The sequence below is a fragment of the Salvia hispanica genome, chromosome 6, assembly GCF_023119035.1.
Source record: "Salvia hispanica cultivar TCC Black 2014 chromosome 6, UniMelb_Shisp_WGS_1.0, whole genome shotgun sequence".
NCBI lineage: Eukaryota > Viridiplantae > Streptophyta > Magnoliopsida > Lamiales > Lamiaceae > Salvia > Salvia hispanica.
In genome coordinates, this window is record NC_062970.1 from 38006843 (window position 1) to 38021524 (window position 14682).

General features: G+C 37.9%; 2 protein-coding genes across 3 annotated transcripts; one reads left to right on the forward strand and one right to left on the reverse strand.

The window, feature by feature from the left end:
• The first annotated feature begins 1267 nt into the window (after nt 1-1267).
• Nucleotides 1268-6192, forward strand: LOC125191811. Its single transcript, XM_048089230.1, has 10 exons — nt 1268-1513; nt 2043-2125; nt 2230-2307; nt 2689-2801; nt 2893-2958; nt 4076-4177; nt 4254-4785; nt 4952-5157; nt 5247-5410; nt 5811-6192. Exons 1-10 carry the CDS (start codon nt 1362-1364, stop codon nt 5944-5946), a joined length of 1632 nt encoding a protein of 543 aa, XP_047945187.1. The 5' UTR covers nt 1268-1361; the 3' UTR covers nt 5947-6192.
• Nucleotides 6193-6464: 272 nt separating this feature from the next.
• On the reverse strand, nt 6465-11037 carry LOC125193986 (NADP-dependent malic enzyme-like). 2 transcript variants are annotated; one of them, XM_048091966.1, is made up of 19 exons: nt 10920-11037; nt 10547-10698; nt 10072-10192; nt 9921-9995; nt 9596-9747; nt 9375-9480; nt 9118-9183; nt 8691-8786; nt 8515-8586; nt 8316-8399; nt 8127-8225; nt 7962-8009; nt 7829-7882; nt 7650-7748; nt 7476-7565; nt 7331-7408; nt 7054-7219; nt 6840-6968; nt 6465-6724 (listed from the first exon to the last, which is right to left on the reverse strand). In XM_048091966.1, the coding sequence occupies exons 1-19, from the start codon at nt 10947-10949 to the stop codon at nt 6636-6638; spliced, it is 1806 nt and encodes a 601-aa protein (XP_047947923.1). In that variant the 5' UTR covers nt 10950-11037; the 3' UTR covers nt 6465-6635. The 2 variants fall into 2 exon arrangements, with proteins under 2 accessions (XP_047947923.1, XP_047947925.1); XM_048091968.1 differs by having other exon boundaries at nt 10547-10714; nt 10920-11032.
• Between the last annotated feature and the right edge of the window lie 3645 nt (nt 11038-14682).

Here is a 14682-nt window from a genome sequence, read left to right on the forward strand (position 1 = left end):
AACAACAAAAGGTGTAGTAAAAATTCAAACTTGTACTCATCTATGTGAAAATTAAAACAACAACTGGTGCAAACTTGACTAACGAATTCTTGAGGAGGACGTGGGCGTGGAAAATTTGAGAAAAGCGATCAGCAATGTAATCTCAATTTTTTATGAAAACGGCGTATTCAGCAGAATTCTCATTGAATAGGTTAATATTGCGTTAAATTAGAGGCAAGAGAATTCTGTGAAAATAAAATAAAATAAAGATTGCTGACGTGGCAGGAAGAGGCGCTCATAGTCCCTCACAAATTGTCCCTCAGCATATCAATTCTCTCTGATAGGATTTCCTAGTTTTTGTCAACTTGATATTAATGTTTATCGTGGTTTGTTTCATAGGATATGATTTGCTTTTGAAGTTATTTCTCCACTATAAATAGTGGCTTGGGCATTGTAGTTGATATCAGAAAATTTTTGCATTCATTCATTCGTACCAATGAAGATGGTTGCAAGGTTTGATGGTCTGCTCTTTTGTTTAAAGATTTCTTGTGTGATGCATACATATGATAACGACGACCTATCATGAGGTCAGGTGATGAAGTAAGTAGGTTTTGTTTTCACCACATTATAGGATCATCACCAAGCCGATGTGGGACAAGATATTAGAATTGAAGTAGGTTTTGTTTTCACCACATTATAGGATCATCACCAAGCCGGTGTGGGACAAGATATTAGAATTTTAACACGTCCCCTCACGTGTGGGCCGGAATGACACATAAACCATCATCTACTTGGGCCCTGCTCTGATACCATATTAGAAATGGGTCATTCGCTCTTTAAAAAGCCTTATAAGGAGGAGGGTTATCCACACTTATATAGATCAGATTGGATCATCACCAAGTCGACGTGGGACAGAATTCAAAGAATTTAACACTTCCTCATCTCATTTTCTCAATCACTATTCACTAGTAATTCAAAGATGAATCCTGACGGATTTGAACAATGTAGTTATTCCTTTTGTAACTTTTATTTTTAAAATTAAGTAATGTATGTTTTGCCTTTAATACGTGGCATGATATTTTATTTTGCTATTTTATATGTATTCAGAAACAAAATATTAAAGAAATACAAAATGTATTTGTTAAAAAATAGTAGATGTGGAGAACAATAAAGTGGTAAGTTTATGGCGAGTTGGGACTGACTTACTGCGTCTCCCAACGAAATTAAAAAATGAATCTCGAATTAGGAATTTTTTATATTAAAACAATTTTTGATATGATGTGTAAAATGTGAGCAGTCTGATCATCCATAGCTGTAGAAACACACCGGCAAAACTCCCATTTTCTTTTAAGGACTATTAATTTTTCCCGCAAAAAACAAGCATGAACCATCGGAGTTGGGTAGAGAATAATCCGATGGAAAATGACTCCATCTCCGAGAACGAGAGGCTACAGATCGAGCAGATTATGGAGCTCGAAGACGAAGAATTGGAAGTCGAAGAAGTGGAGGAAGAGGAATTGTCTGACGATGAGTAGTCAGTCTTCGATTCATTTCTGTTTCAAGAGGATTTTAGCATTTCTCTGTAGTCTATTTCGTTTCTGGTTGCTTTGACATTCGGTTTGGGGAAATATTGGGTATGATGCGTGGTTGAGCAATAAGCTCATTTTATTGCTTGCTAATTTTGCCTGTTTCTAGCAAGGGCGGGAATTGGCGGTGCTGGATTTAGGGTTTTTAACGCCGATAAGCTTTTAATTAATTGGATGTGTTGTTTATGCATGTTATTTGCGGCTATGGATGTAATTAGTGGAGAACTCGTGTTGGTTTTTGGTGTATGAGTGTATGTGTTTAATGCATTGGATCTCTACATGAGCAAGTTGAAACTTAGCTTAATTTGGATTGATATGGCGGCTCTTTGATGTTAAGCTAACTGGACAATTTTTCAATTTTTGTAGATGTTAGCATTTTAAAATTGGTATAGAAAAGAATAGCGAACCATGATTTCTAGTGTGAACATTGTTGTTTAATTAACTAATCCTTTTTTCCGTTCCATTGGGATTTTGTAGTATTCGTGTCTCTGCAGGAGCTTCTGCGTCTGGTGAATATACATATGATACCTCCTTAGTTACGTTGCATTCGTATCTTGGTGGTAAGTCACCTTTTGCTAATAATCCTAATCATTTTTTTCATATAGTTTACTTGAAAAGAAAAATGAAATGCTCTATCTCTGACTAACTAATCATTTCAAATCAGATGTTGAAGACACTCACAGTAGGCTGGCATTTCTGGATGGTGGTGCTGTGCTGACCCTTCCCCTATTTTATCTTGAAGGTAATTTGTCTATGCAAAGTGATGCTTTCTTATTAATGTTCTGTTATTTTGTCATTTGCTTTGTGCAATGGTCAGTGACTCAGATGTCAAATGTCTGCTGAAATTATCTGCTTGGATATTATGTATAACCTTCTCTGGCAGATGGTCTCATTCTCAATTTCAAAGGTGTAGGTGTAGCAGAGGGTTGCCTTCTTTAAAAATACAAGAACTATTATCACTTTGCTAATAAAAAACTGTGTACTGTGTTCGATAATGTATATAGTTTTATATGTGTATTTATCCATTCAAAGGGCAGCACATACTTGCCTGTGGGTGTATCTAGCTAATACAGCTACACTCCATTCATTTTGAGTTACTAATTTTTTTACCTCTCTTTTACAGGTGTTGTTTTATTTCCTGAGGCAACACTTCCCCTTAGAGTTGTTGTTCCTAATTTGATAGCTGGTGTTGAGAGAGCAATGGGAGAAGCTGATGCTCGTAATACAATTGGTGTGGTATGTGTGTTTTGTTTCCTTCGTGTGCATACACTGTAGTTTCATGTACAAAATGTAGTATAATTATCATTATGTCAGCTTTGCCTTTCAGGTTCGTGTATTTAGGGATCCCAACAATGGTAGGGTACGACTTTCAACAACTGGCACTACTGCAGAGGTACAAAGTAGAACTCTTTGTTTATTCTTCTCTTTGATTGTGGATGATTGATACATATATTCCTATTATGTCATTTATATTTATTGTGAATTACTGCTCCATCTCCGTAATTCAATAGATGAAACATATACCATATGCAATATATTAAATATCTTGATATGTTAAATTAATCATCAGCCAATAATGTACATACACAATTATTCATATGTTGGAAATTCTAACTAAGATGATCATAGATAGCTGTTAGTCTGTCCATGTACTAGATCCCTAGGACCAAATGTGGCTGATTTCTGGAAGGATGCCTCTAACTAGGCTGATCATAAGTTTTTATCTATCCTTTAAATGACCTCGATTTAATTTGTATGATACTATTGTTTCGTGGATATCTTGGTCACATGTTTTAAGAAATTTAATTATAAAAATGTTTGTTACTTGTCAAGCCTTTAACTTAGCAGTTGTAGTCAAACATCAGATGGAAACCTTATATATTATAAATATATAGGTGGAATCAATGGACTTGTTTAGCAACTTGGGTTAACCATTTTGGAAAAGCTAGAAGGGATGACGATTGCCAAGTAGTTGGTGGAGTCCAATGTGCCTTTGTATTGCTACCGGCTCTCACCCCATGGGTCTGGGGAATTGCAATAGTCAACACAAGCTTAATGTGGGGCAAGCTGTGGTAGTTGAGTCCATTGTGCCTTCATAGTGCTACAGGCTCTCACCCTGTGGGTCTGGGACATTGCAGTAGTTAACACAAGCACAATGTGGGGCAAGCTCTGGTGTGAGTAAGAGCTCAAGTCAAACACACACCATTAGCTGGCCTTAGATAATAGGAGTGTTTCTCAAGTTTATGTAGACAGTTTCTCTTGCATTGCCTGTCATTCCTCTCCTGGTGCTTGCCTAATGAAATCAACATTTTTTTAATCTTTTATTACACTTAAATATGTGCTCTAAGTGTTTCTTGTAGATTGCAATTGACTCATGGTATTGTGCTGAGCAGCTGTCACAACATAGACTATCAATTTCTTATATCAGTTTATAAGCATAGTAGAGACCTTCAGTCTAGTTTTATTTATTGGTTTTATTTTGTGAATAATTCTAACTAGCTTAATAACAGATTCGGCAATATAGGAGGCTGGAAGATGGCTCCGTAAATATTGTTGCCCGTGGACAGCAGCGCTTTCGCCTGAAGCGTCGTTGGATTGATGTAGAAGGATCGGTGGGTACTATAAGAAATTAAGTTATGTTTGTCTTCTTGCTATTAACTTTCTATTATGTTGCTGTTTCCAAAATAGCTTTGTGGGGAGGTTCATATCATTCAGGAAGATGTGCCATTAAGAACACCACGGGAAGTTGTTGGTAAACTGGCTCCATTAAGAAATTCTCAGGCAGATAGTATGTCATCTACTCGTCACAGCTGTGAGGAAGGAAATGATTCTGATGTGATGTCAGAGGGAAGTTATGAAAGTGAAGTTTCAGCAACAGAAAGAAGGCCGCATCAATATGCTCTTGTATCTTCTCATAGTTCTGAGGTATATGATGAATCCATAAGTAGCGATGATGAAAGATCTGAGGAATTTTATGAATGCCAATCAGAAAGATCTCCGTTAGACAACCATACAAGACCAGTGCGGTTAGGACTCAACAAACAGAAGGCTGATGACGGTGCTGGAGTTGGGAAGAGGTTGTTTTCGTACAAGCAACCTTCTAACAGGGTAGGATGGGGAAAGCACTCCATAGGTCGATTTCGTGATGTTCCAAGAGCATTCTGGCCCAGTTGGGTCTATCGCATGTATGACTCCTATGTACTTGCGAGGAAGGCAGCAGGTAAGGTGGTCTTGAGTTTTTAGTACATGTACTCTGCATAGGCAATAGCAGCAGGAGGCAGGAGTAATATTTTGTTATATTTTCAAAAACTATGAGTGGTGATCTATACTCTTGGGTAGAAGATAGTCTTTAAGAAATTGAATTATTTGGATTTTTATATTTGCAGATCGCTGGAAAGAGGTCGTTAAATCCCCAAATTTGGACAGCCTTGTGATTAAACCAGATCTTCTTTCATTCCATATTGCTAGTAAAATTCCAATATCTGATACAGCAAGGCAAGAACTCCTGGAGATTGATGGAACAACTTATAGACTGCGGAAAGAGATTGAGTTGCTGGAAAGTTTCGATAAAATTCGTTGTAAAACTTGTCAGGTAATTTTGGAAAGTATATCTTGATGGTTGTTTTATGTGAATTAGAGGCCCTTGTTCAGATAAGATGACATTTTTTATGCTATTTGTAGACTCTCATTGCAAAGAGAAGTAACATGTTAGTGATGTCTAGTGATGGTCCACTTGGTGCTTATGCCAATCCTGGTGGTTACGTGCATGAGGTGATTACTCTCACCAGGACGGATGGAATAGCAGTAACAGGGCCTCCCACAAAAGAATATAGCTGGTTTCCAGGGTAAAATTTCATTTACCATTAGCAGTTTAGATACCATCTAATTTTTTAATGTGTACAAGACTACAAGTACTTTTTTATTTTTGTTGCAAAAACCATGCGTTTTTCTCACTTATTTCAGTTATTCAATGTAGAATGAAAACATATTGCCATTTGAACTGTACCCAGTTTTTCACTTTGGATCTGAATATTTGTTGCGACATTTAACAAGCTAAAGTGCTGATATTTCCTCAATTGTCATCTACAACACATAGTATTTTAACTTTATGTTTAAAAATCCAATTATATTCCAAGTTCTTAGCAGTTTTAATATTCTAAGTCCTCTATGCATAAATCATGAAGTTTTTTGTGCATTTGTTGAGATATTATCTTCTTCTTTTTTTAATTATTATTGTGGCTGCAGTTACGCGTGGTCAGTTGCTGAATGCATAATGTGTGGATCGCAAATGGGTTGGTACTTCTCCGCTACAAAGAAGAAAATGAGGCCTCAGGCATTCTGGGGGCTAAGGAGTTCACAAGTGGTGGATGAGACGCTCTAGAAACAGCTCTGTTGTGTGGAAATTGGGTATTTCCTGGTGAGGTAATGACTCCACGAGACTCTTGCATCCATCGACAAATCTTTCTTGCAGATAAACACCTACTATAATGGTTTAGAGGAAAAGGGGTTTGGACAACTTTAGATGATGGTGTGTAGATGGAATCATGGAATCTATAGATTGTGATATATACATATGCATATGTATAATGAATAGGTTTTAGTGATATAGTTTATTTTCATCTGCGTATCTGCTGTGCATATATTGACCGTATATTTCATTGTCTTGATTTGCTTCTTGCATACAGTTTTGAGGCTCAGATACTCAAATTCTTTCGCATAAATATTGTGACTTGTGAGTTTACTCTTCTTCCAACCACAACATATTTGATTTTTTTTAATGTACAATTTTGGAAAATTAATGTTGTGAACTTTTTAAATTTCTGAAACTTTTATTCTTGTTAGAAGTATAGCTTTTAAAACAAATTGATGAAGTGTTTGTATGATTCAAGATACTACACAGAAAATCAAAGTAGTACTTTGCCATTTACTAATCCAGAATCGGTACATATAATAAAAACCAAGATTACAGTATTTGTGAAACAATTTAAAAGGACTACAGAAACAGAACAATCCAATATGACAAAGAATTACCAAAAAATAGGAGATGGAAGGCCAAATCTAGGGATTCGATTAGCGATAGCTCCCGTAGACTGGGGTGTACATACAGCTCTCTGCAAACTTGACAAGATCCGTGGGTCGGGGAAGACGCGAAGCCAAACCTACAAGGGCATTTTAGTTGTTACTAAGGTTTTGTGTCGATAGCTAAGAGTTAAGTTATAATGTATTGGTGAAATGAAACACGATCTGAGAGTCATTTCGCAGTAAAGGACTTACCGAGTTCGTATGCCTTGGCAGCTACAGTAGCTGCAATATGAGCTGAGATCTTCCTAATATTCGTGAATGGGGGGTATATCAGTCCTTTCGCGTAGTTCTCCTCTGTCACTTGAGCTGCCAAAGCTTCAGCTGTAGGTAAAAGGCAAGAGACCAAGATCAGCTGATTGAAAATATTGTAATGCAAACTAAGGGTTGAGTTTTTACGAAGACTCACAGGCTGCTAATAGCAAGTCATCGTGTATCCTTATCGTCCCGGACATGATCAAACCTAAACCAAACCCGGGGAATATGTAAGCGTTGTTTGCCTGGCCAGGGACGAAAAGTTTCCCATTGTACTCTACAGAGTCGAACGGGCTTCCACTAGCAAATATGGCGCGCCCCTGCAAGAACGATGCAAGATTTCAGCAAGAATATCCAACAAGGGTGTTTACTTTGGCAGATACATATGATCGAACATTTGAAATATTATACAGACGAAAAATTCCATTTACCTCACTCCATGTGTACGCTTCTTCAGCCGTGCATTCTGATTGTGAGGTCGGATTTGACAGGGCGAGTATGAGAGGTTTCTGCAACATGAAACGAATTCAGGACTGGCTCTTGAGAGAGAGAAAGAGAAAGAGAAGTGAAGAAAACCTCGTTCATGGATGCCATGGCCTCAACTACTTCCTTAGTGAAAGCTTTTCCAACACTCGAAGTCCCTATCAAGACAGTCGGCTTGATTGCCTGAAAAACTCAACACAAAACCTACCGTTACCAAACACAAAGACCTCGTCATCAAGAGCAACATTAAAAGAGATCGCTCCCCACCTTAACAGCAGCCAATAGCTCCTTCACTGGCTCGTGCTCGTGTGCCCACGGCTTCTTGAAATGCTGCAGAGACTCTCTTCGAGAACTGACAATCAGCCCCTGTTGTACACCAGACCACGTTTAGGGTTAGCTCTTAGACGAGATAAGCAAGAAAACACAAAGAAAATGGCAGTATATACCTTGGAATCCACCAGCCAAATTTTCTTCCTGGCCTCTTCCAGTGGAGTATTGGTCTACAAACAGACTCCTATATCACACATCGTGATCTAACAAAAAAACGTTTAGGATTTGATGAATGTACCAGTCCCTTACCTTTTTGGATATCTCGAGAGCTATAAGTTCAGCTATACCAGTCCCAGCCTTTAAGAAACCAGAAAACAGAAGCAGGGTTAGACGATGAAATTTCATTTATTGATATGTAAGAATCACATTTCCTCAAAAAAAGAAAGTCACTTGATCAAAGAAATTAGGCTTTACCTCACCAGCACCCAAGAATAAGAACCTGTGATCTGCTAGAGTTCCACCAACTAGTTTCAAGGCTGCAACGAGCCCGGCAAGAACCACGGAGGCTGTACCCTGTGACAATGCAAAACAACGATGAAGTTCGTCCCCCGTAGTACTAGAAACTTTTAAATATTTATAATGGTAAAAGGTAAGCATATCTACCTGAATATCGTCATTGAATACGAGATGACTAGTTCGGTATTTGGCAAGTAGTTCAAAGGCATTGTGGTTTGCAAAATCTTCAAACTAGAGAGATATGATAAGATTTCAGTTGAACGAAAATACTACTGCAGAAAACAGTAACTTGAAAACTGGGGGGGGGGGGGGGGGGAACAGCTGTGATGTTGTTGAATATTGGTACCTGTATCAAGACCTTCTCCCCGTAGTTCTGTTTAACCGCGCACATGAACTCTTCTAGAAGTTCGTAGTATTCCTGTACGAGAAACTAGAAGATTAAAAGGCCAATTCCAAACTTGCTTGAATAGATTTGATTCATATGAATGAAATACTAATATTAGTGCACTAGAAAAAAGAGACCTGTCCAGTTGCTCTTTTCTGCTTCAGACCAATGTAGAATTCATCGTCTAACAGCTTCTGGTCGTTTGTGCCGACATCAATGGTAATGGGCAAGCACTGTCACCGGTCAAAGTAGATAGTAAGGCAGTTATACATACGAGATCCTCTAATTCTACTAATCCAATTTTCACCACGTGTATGTAAACATGCTGATAAAATACATGTGGTGCAAAGTGATTAAATTGGATAAAAATGAACGAATAAGGTAGAAAGAATAAGGCGATATCCGCATCAGTATGTATTGGTTTGGTTTAGGAAAGTTAGAAAATGGCAAGAACTACGTGAAAAGCTAATAAAATGTAGTTATATAGTACTTTTTATAACATCTAATAAGAATAAATAGATATTGTTGTGAGAAAGAAAAATGGGATAAAATTGATGTCCTTACAGCTGAGGGACGAACTCCACCAAGGGCCGTGTACAGAGAAAGTTTCCCAACAGGAATCCCCATCCCCTGCAATAGTATCAAGTAACTTAAAATGAGTTGAACTGTAAATTTTCTTACATCAACACTGTTGTGGGAACAAGAATATGTATTAACTCTGGTTTCAAGAAGTTTGAGACACAATTTTAGCCAAACGTCGTTTCCTCAAATTAGATGTGATCAAAGATGCATTTTCAGCTTAGAGAAATCATCAGACTTACCTGGCAACCAAGATCTCCGAGCCCTAAAATGCGCTCACCATCCGTTACCACGATAACTTGGATAGATTTCTCGGGCCAGTTTTTCAACACTTCAAGAATCCTCCCTCTATAAGAAGTTGAGTAACTTAGCATCAGATAAAGACCTTAAACTATAATAGGCAAATTACATTCACCTATGTGGAGTGAGAAAAGAGGAAGTCGGAGAGAGAGAGAGAGAGTACTTCTCTTTCAAGCTGATGTAGAGACCCTGTGGACGACGGAAGATGCTACCATACTTCTGACAGGCCTCACCAACTGTAGGAGTATAGACCACGGGTAGAAGTTCTTCGACATTGTCTATGAGAAGCTTGTAGAACAGCTTTTCATTTCTCTCCTGGTAAGTTTTCAAAGCAGAAAAATAAGCATACATTGATACTATTAAGTACAACTTTATACAATCAAGATGTATCTGAATTTTCATGTTGAACACGAACGACATAAAAGGGTGGTCTAAAATGATGTGGAAATGGAATATATGAGATTGTTCTTTATCAAGAGAAATCTCACCTGAAGATCCATCATGGCCATGTATCGCTGCAGTGGCACCTCATATTCTCGCAGAATTTTCATCAACCGTTTTTCCTGATAAACATGTGTTAACTGAAGCTGATTCTTTGCTGAAAGAAAAGTAAATGAAGCTCCATCGATCTCCACTTACCTGGAGCTCTTGAGAGAAAACTGCCGGAGGCAGCAGCCCTGTTAGGTAATGCGCGTTTCTTTCCTTTTCAGTGAAGGCGACCCCTTTGTTGTGGCGTGGATCACGCATTAAACTATAGCCACTGAGGATAAATTTTACAAAGAACTATAATCAGAAAACAACTATGAAAATTGTGTGCTCTGATCTCACGTTTAGCTTATAGTATCAGACAATATATATGTCACTAAGCATCATATTTCAAATTATAACATAGTTGCCTAAAAATATCATGCACATATTCTTGAATTTTGCAGAAAAATTGTTTTTTTATTTTATTTTATAAGAATCATCAGATTAAGTAGTCAAGAAAGATGAGGAAATCATTCATAACTCAGACCAACATCACCCTGTAACCAAAATTATCAGACTATCCATAAAGAAATAGGCAACAAAACAATCAAGATTTGTTCAAGAAAATAGAACATTTTGGCATCACCTAGCAACAGAAACAGTCCATGGTGTGATGGCCTGATCCTCAACACCATAATTTTCCTCAAAATCAACACTCTTTTCACCATTCATCTCCATAACTCTTCTCAATTTTCTCTCTCCTCTTTCGTACAATCCCAACCCTCCAAATGCTTGTCTCTGCCAATGAATCAAACTGAAACACACAGCAGCCCACAAAATAAAAACAAAATCGCTTGTAATGTGATGTGATGAAAGTGGTGCAATGGCTTGGCTTTTTATTATAACAAAAAGGTAGAGATTTTTATCGTCAAATCTTTGACAAAAGAAAGAACTTTTTCTTGGTGTGTGAATTTGACAAATGTAGTTAAAGAGAGAATTCGAGAGGGTTTGAAAGTTACCAAGAATTTGGCCCGTTTGAACGGCAGCATAATGAATGCAATGTAAATATGGAATTTTTCCTGCTGTGTTTGTATGCTAATCTAGACTCTAGAGAGAGATGGAGAGGTGAAGTTTACGCGGTTTGAGTAGAGATAGAGGAAGGTAGTTGGATTCTTACCAAATAAATCTTGAATTTGCTATTTTCGTTATTTTTTTAATTTTAAAATAGTTCATTGGCTGGTTCTGTATTCTCATCTTTTTACTAACTTGATTTTGCTAAAGAAACATTATTCAAAAACTAGTAATTACTAATTAGTGTTAAGATATGAGTAATTTAGTTTTTATTTGTCGTTATTATTATGAAATTTACATACTACGAATGTTTAGTGACAACAAGTGCTTGAATTTACTAGTTTAACGAATTTCAGACATATATAGTCGGTAATGATAATGATTAATGAGTGCTCAAATAAATACGTACTAGTATTATATTCAATCAATAAAAAATATAAAAATAGTGCATCCAATGTTCATCAAGTGGGTAATAAATAGGCATTGATATTTTGATATACATAAATGAATGGGGTCAATTGAAATTATGGGACTTTGTCAATAAATCAAATTTTTTCACTGTTTTCCTAAGAAATCCAATGGAAAATTGCTATAATTCTTGATTTCTCATAACAGCGGCGCCAATCTGCCACATTTCTCAACTATCACCTAACACGTTTCACTTTCAAAATAAGTCATCTCTCTCTCAACCTAAGACTTTCTATTGAAAGATCAACCTAACTATGTAATTAAGTCTTTAGTTGCTATTTGAGGCTACACAAAGCTATCTAACTAATTAGTAATTACTACTACTCATTAATACGTCAACTAATTTATCAAGCAATTATGCCATAAGAAGATAAAACATTGTAGTGTACTCATGTGATAGCAAATGTTGCGGTTCCAATTTCATCATTTATAGTAGTAGTATTATTTTTTGATTAATATGCAAAACATAAAAAAATAATAATAAAAACATAAGACATGCTTACGGCAATATAAATTGGAATAGTCTCAGATTGGTATAAAAATATGGATATAGTATACAGAGTCACGTCAAGATTTAACGAGATGTTTTTTAGAAAAGTATTTACTAGTTTTTATTTACATTTAAATTGGTCAGATTATGATAACCTTTTTCATTCAACGGTGGTGAATTATTATTCGCCCCTCAAACTTGAATACTCCTACAAGTTATAAAAATAGTAGGAAAAGAGGAAGAATCACAGTTTGAACGAATATATAATATGAACAATAATTACAGGAAAAAAGTCAAATTTTGATTAAATAAAAGGTGTGACAAATTTTGTGTACAAGGAAAGTTGAGGCACTGGAATAGTTTTTCTAGAGAGATACTCAAAATATATCTCTTTCACATTTGTTCTTGAATATGGATCAACAAAATTATAGGATTAAGTGTAAAAGCCCAAAAGCTTTGAAGACTTGGGCTTTGCCGCTTGCCATTAGCTTCATTATTTTATTTTGATTTAGAATAAATACTTTGTAGTAGTATTTTTCAGATTTCATAAATTTGTTTCTATTTGGATTTGTTAATTTTAATTATACTTGCTTCCATTTTTTTTTATATGAAGTGCTTAGAGCATCTCCAATAGCGGCTAGCCCACCGGTTAGCAGATTCGCGGCGCTAGCCGGTCTGCTAGCCGAACTACTGCAACCGGCCAGTGCCGAATCGGCGAGAAATTAGGCGAGCGCACGCCAATTTCTAGGTGCTGGCCGCCATTGCAGGCTGGCGATCGGCGAGTGATCGGCTAGCGCAATTTTTTATTATTATTTTTTTAAAATTTTTTGAAACACTATATATTCGCGATTTTCACGTCATTTTCATTTGCACTACTTGTTTTAATGAGTTTTCTCTCTATCTAAATTTCTGTACAAGAGCAACAACGTGAAATGAGTAACGCGGGTGGTAGTAGTGGTGGTAGTGGTGGGGATGCTGAAGAGTACGAACGACGAATGAACGAGGCATTGGAGGCCTACATGAACCGCGAGATAGAGCGGTACATGCAAAGGGCCTTGCAGCCGGCGGTACCTCGCCCTCGACCCGTTGTCCACCGCCGAACAGTGATTGATCGGGATCACGTAGCTGCACATCAGCGGCTATATGACGACTACTTCTCGAGAGAACCCGTGGTTTGGGGCCAACCTGTTCGGGCGGCGTTTTAGAATGCGCATGGAGCTGTTTATGCGTATCGTTGACGCTTTGGAGCAGCGATATCTGCATTTCCGCTTCAGGCACGATGAAGCTGGCAGACCCGGCCACACCCCTATTCAAAAGTGCACGGCGGCAATCGGGCAGTTGGCCTACGGAGGCACGGCGGACATGTGGGATGAGTACCTCCACATCGGTGAGTCGGCAGCCCTGGAATGTCTGATGTTTTTCTGTCGGGCGTAATTGAATATATTCTGTGATCGGTACCTTCGAAGCCCTACCCCCCAAGATTGTCAGGATCTGATGCGGATGCACGGGGAGCAGCATGGGTTCCCCGGGATGTTAGGCAGCAGAGATTGTATGCATTGGGAGTGAAGAACTGTCCGACTGTCTGGAAGGGGGCCTACACGACCGGCTACAAGGGAAAAAATCTCATGATGATCCTCGAGGTCGTAGCAGATTATCGTTTATGGATTTGGCACGCGTATTTTGGGGTAGCCGGGTCGAACAATGACCTAAACGTCCTCAACTCGTCGCCCCTTTTCAACGAGCAGTGTCAGGGCATCGATCCGGCCGTCAGTTTTGTGGCCAACGACAACCGACATGATATGGGCTACTACTTGGCGGATGAGATATACCCTAGGTGACCCGTCTTTGTGAAGACGATCGGCACGCAAATGATGACAGGAAGGCCTACTTTGCGGAACAGCAGGAGTCGGCGCGCAAGGACTTGGAGCGCGCATTTGGTGTGCTCCGGTCTCGATGGGCGGCAATTAAGGGTCCAACGCGTTTGTGGGATGTAGGCTGCATTGCTGATATAATGTACGCCTGCATTATCATGCACAACATGATCGTCGAATACGAAGGCGTACAACTGACTAATTGGGCCAATGACGACAGCCGGTCCAAGCCACGGAATGGTCACCCCTAACGTACGACGTGGGGTACCTCACGATGAAGCCGGCCGCCTCCAGGCACATGCCGACATGCGCCAAGTGCATGCTCATATTCAACTCCAAAAGGATTTAATTGAAGAGTTGTGGGCACGGAAGACTGCACGACGATTGTTTTTTTCTTTATTATGTAATTTTTTTTCAATGAATGTACTTTTTTTAAAATGAAATTAATATTTATCGTAAATTTAATTTCGTAATTTATCGTAAATTTAATTCCATAAATTTAGTTGTTTTTTAATTATTTTTATTGCGACCAGCCTCAGACTATCCTATTTGCTTAAAATGATGATGTGGCATGTGGAATTTTAGTGTTGATGACGTGACAGAGAGAGCCTATTACTTTCACTTGCATATTCTTGTTTCTCTAATAAACTCATGTAATTGCGATGCCTCGAAGGTGATGAATGATGGATTAATTTATACTACTATTAATTATTCCATTTTGGGTTTTTGGTTCTTGTTCAGTGATTCGTATTTCTTTTTAGAATATCTAATTTATCGAGTAACTTTTGTTTCCAAAATTATGAGTTTTAATTTCCATCATTTTATTATTCTCTATATTATTATTTTTTATACTTTATTTTTTCTTCATTTAACTAAGTAAAC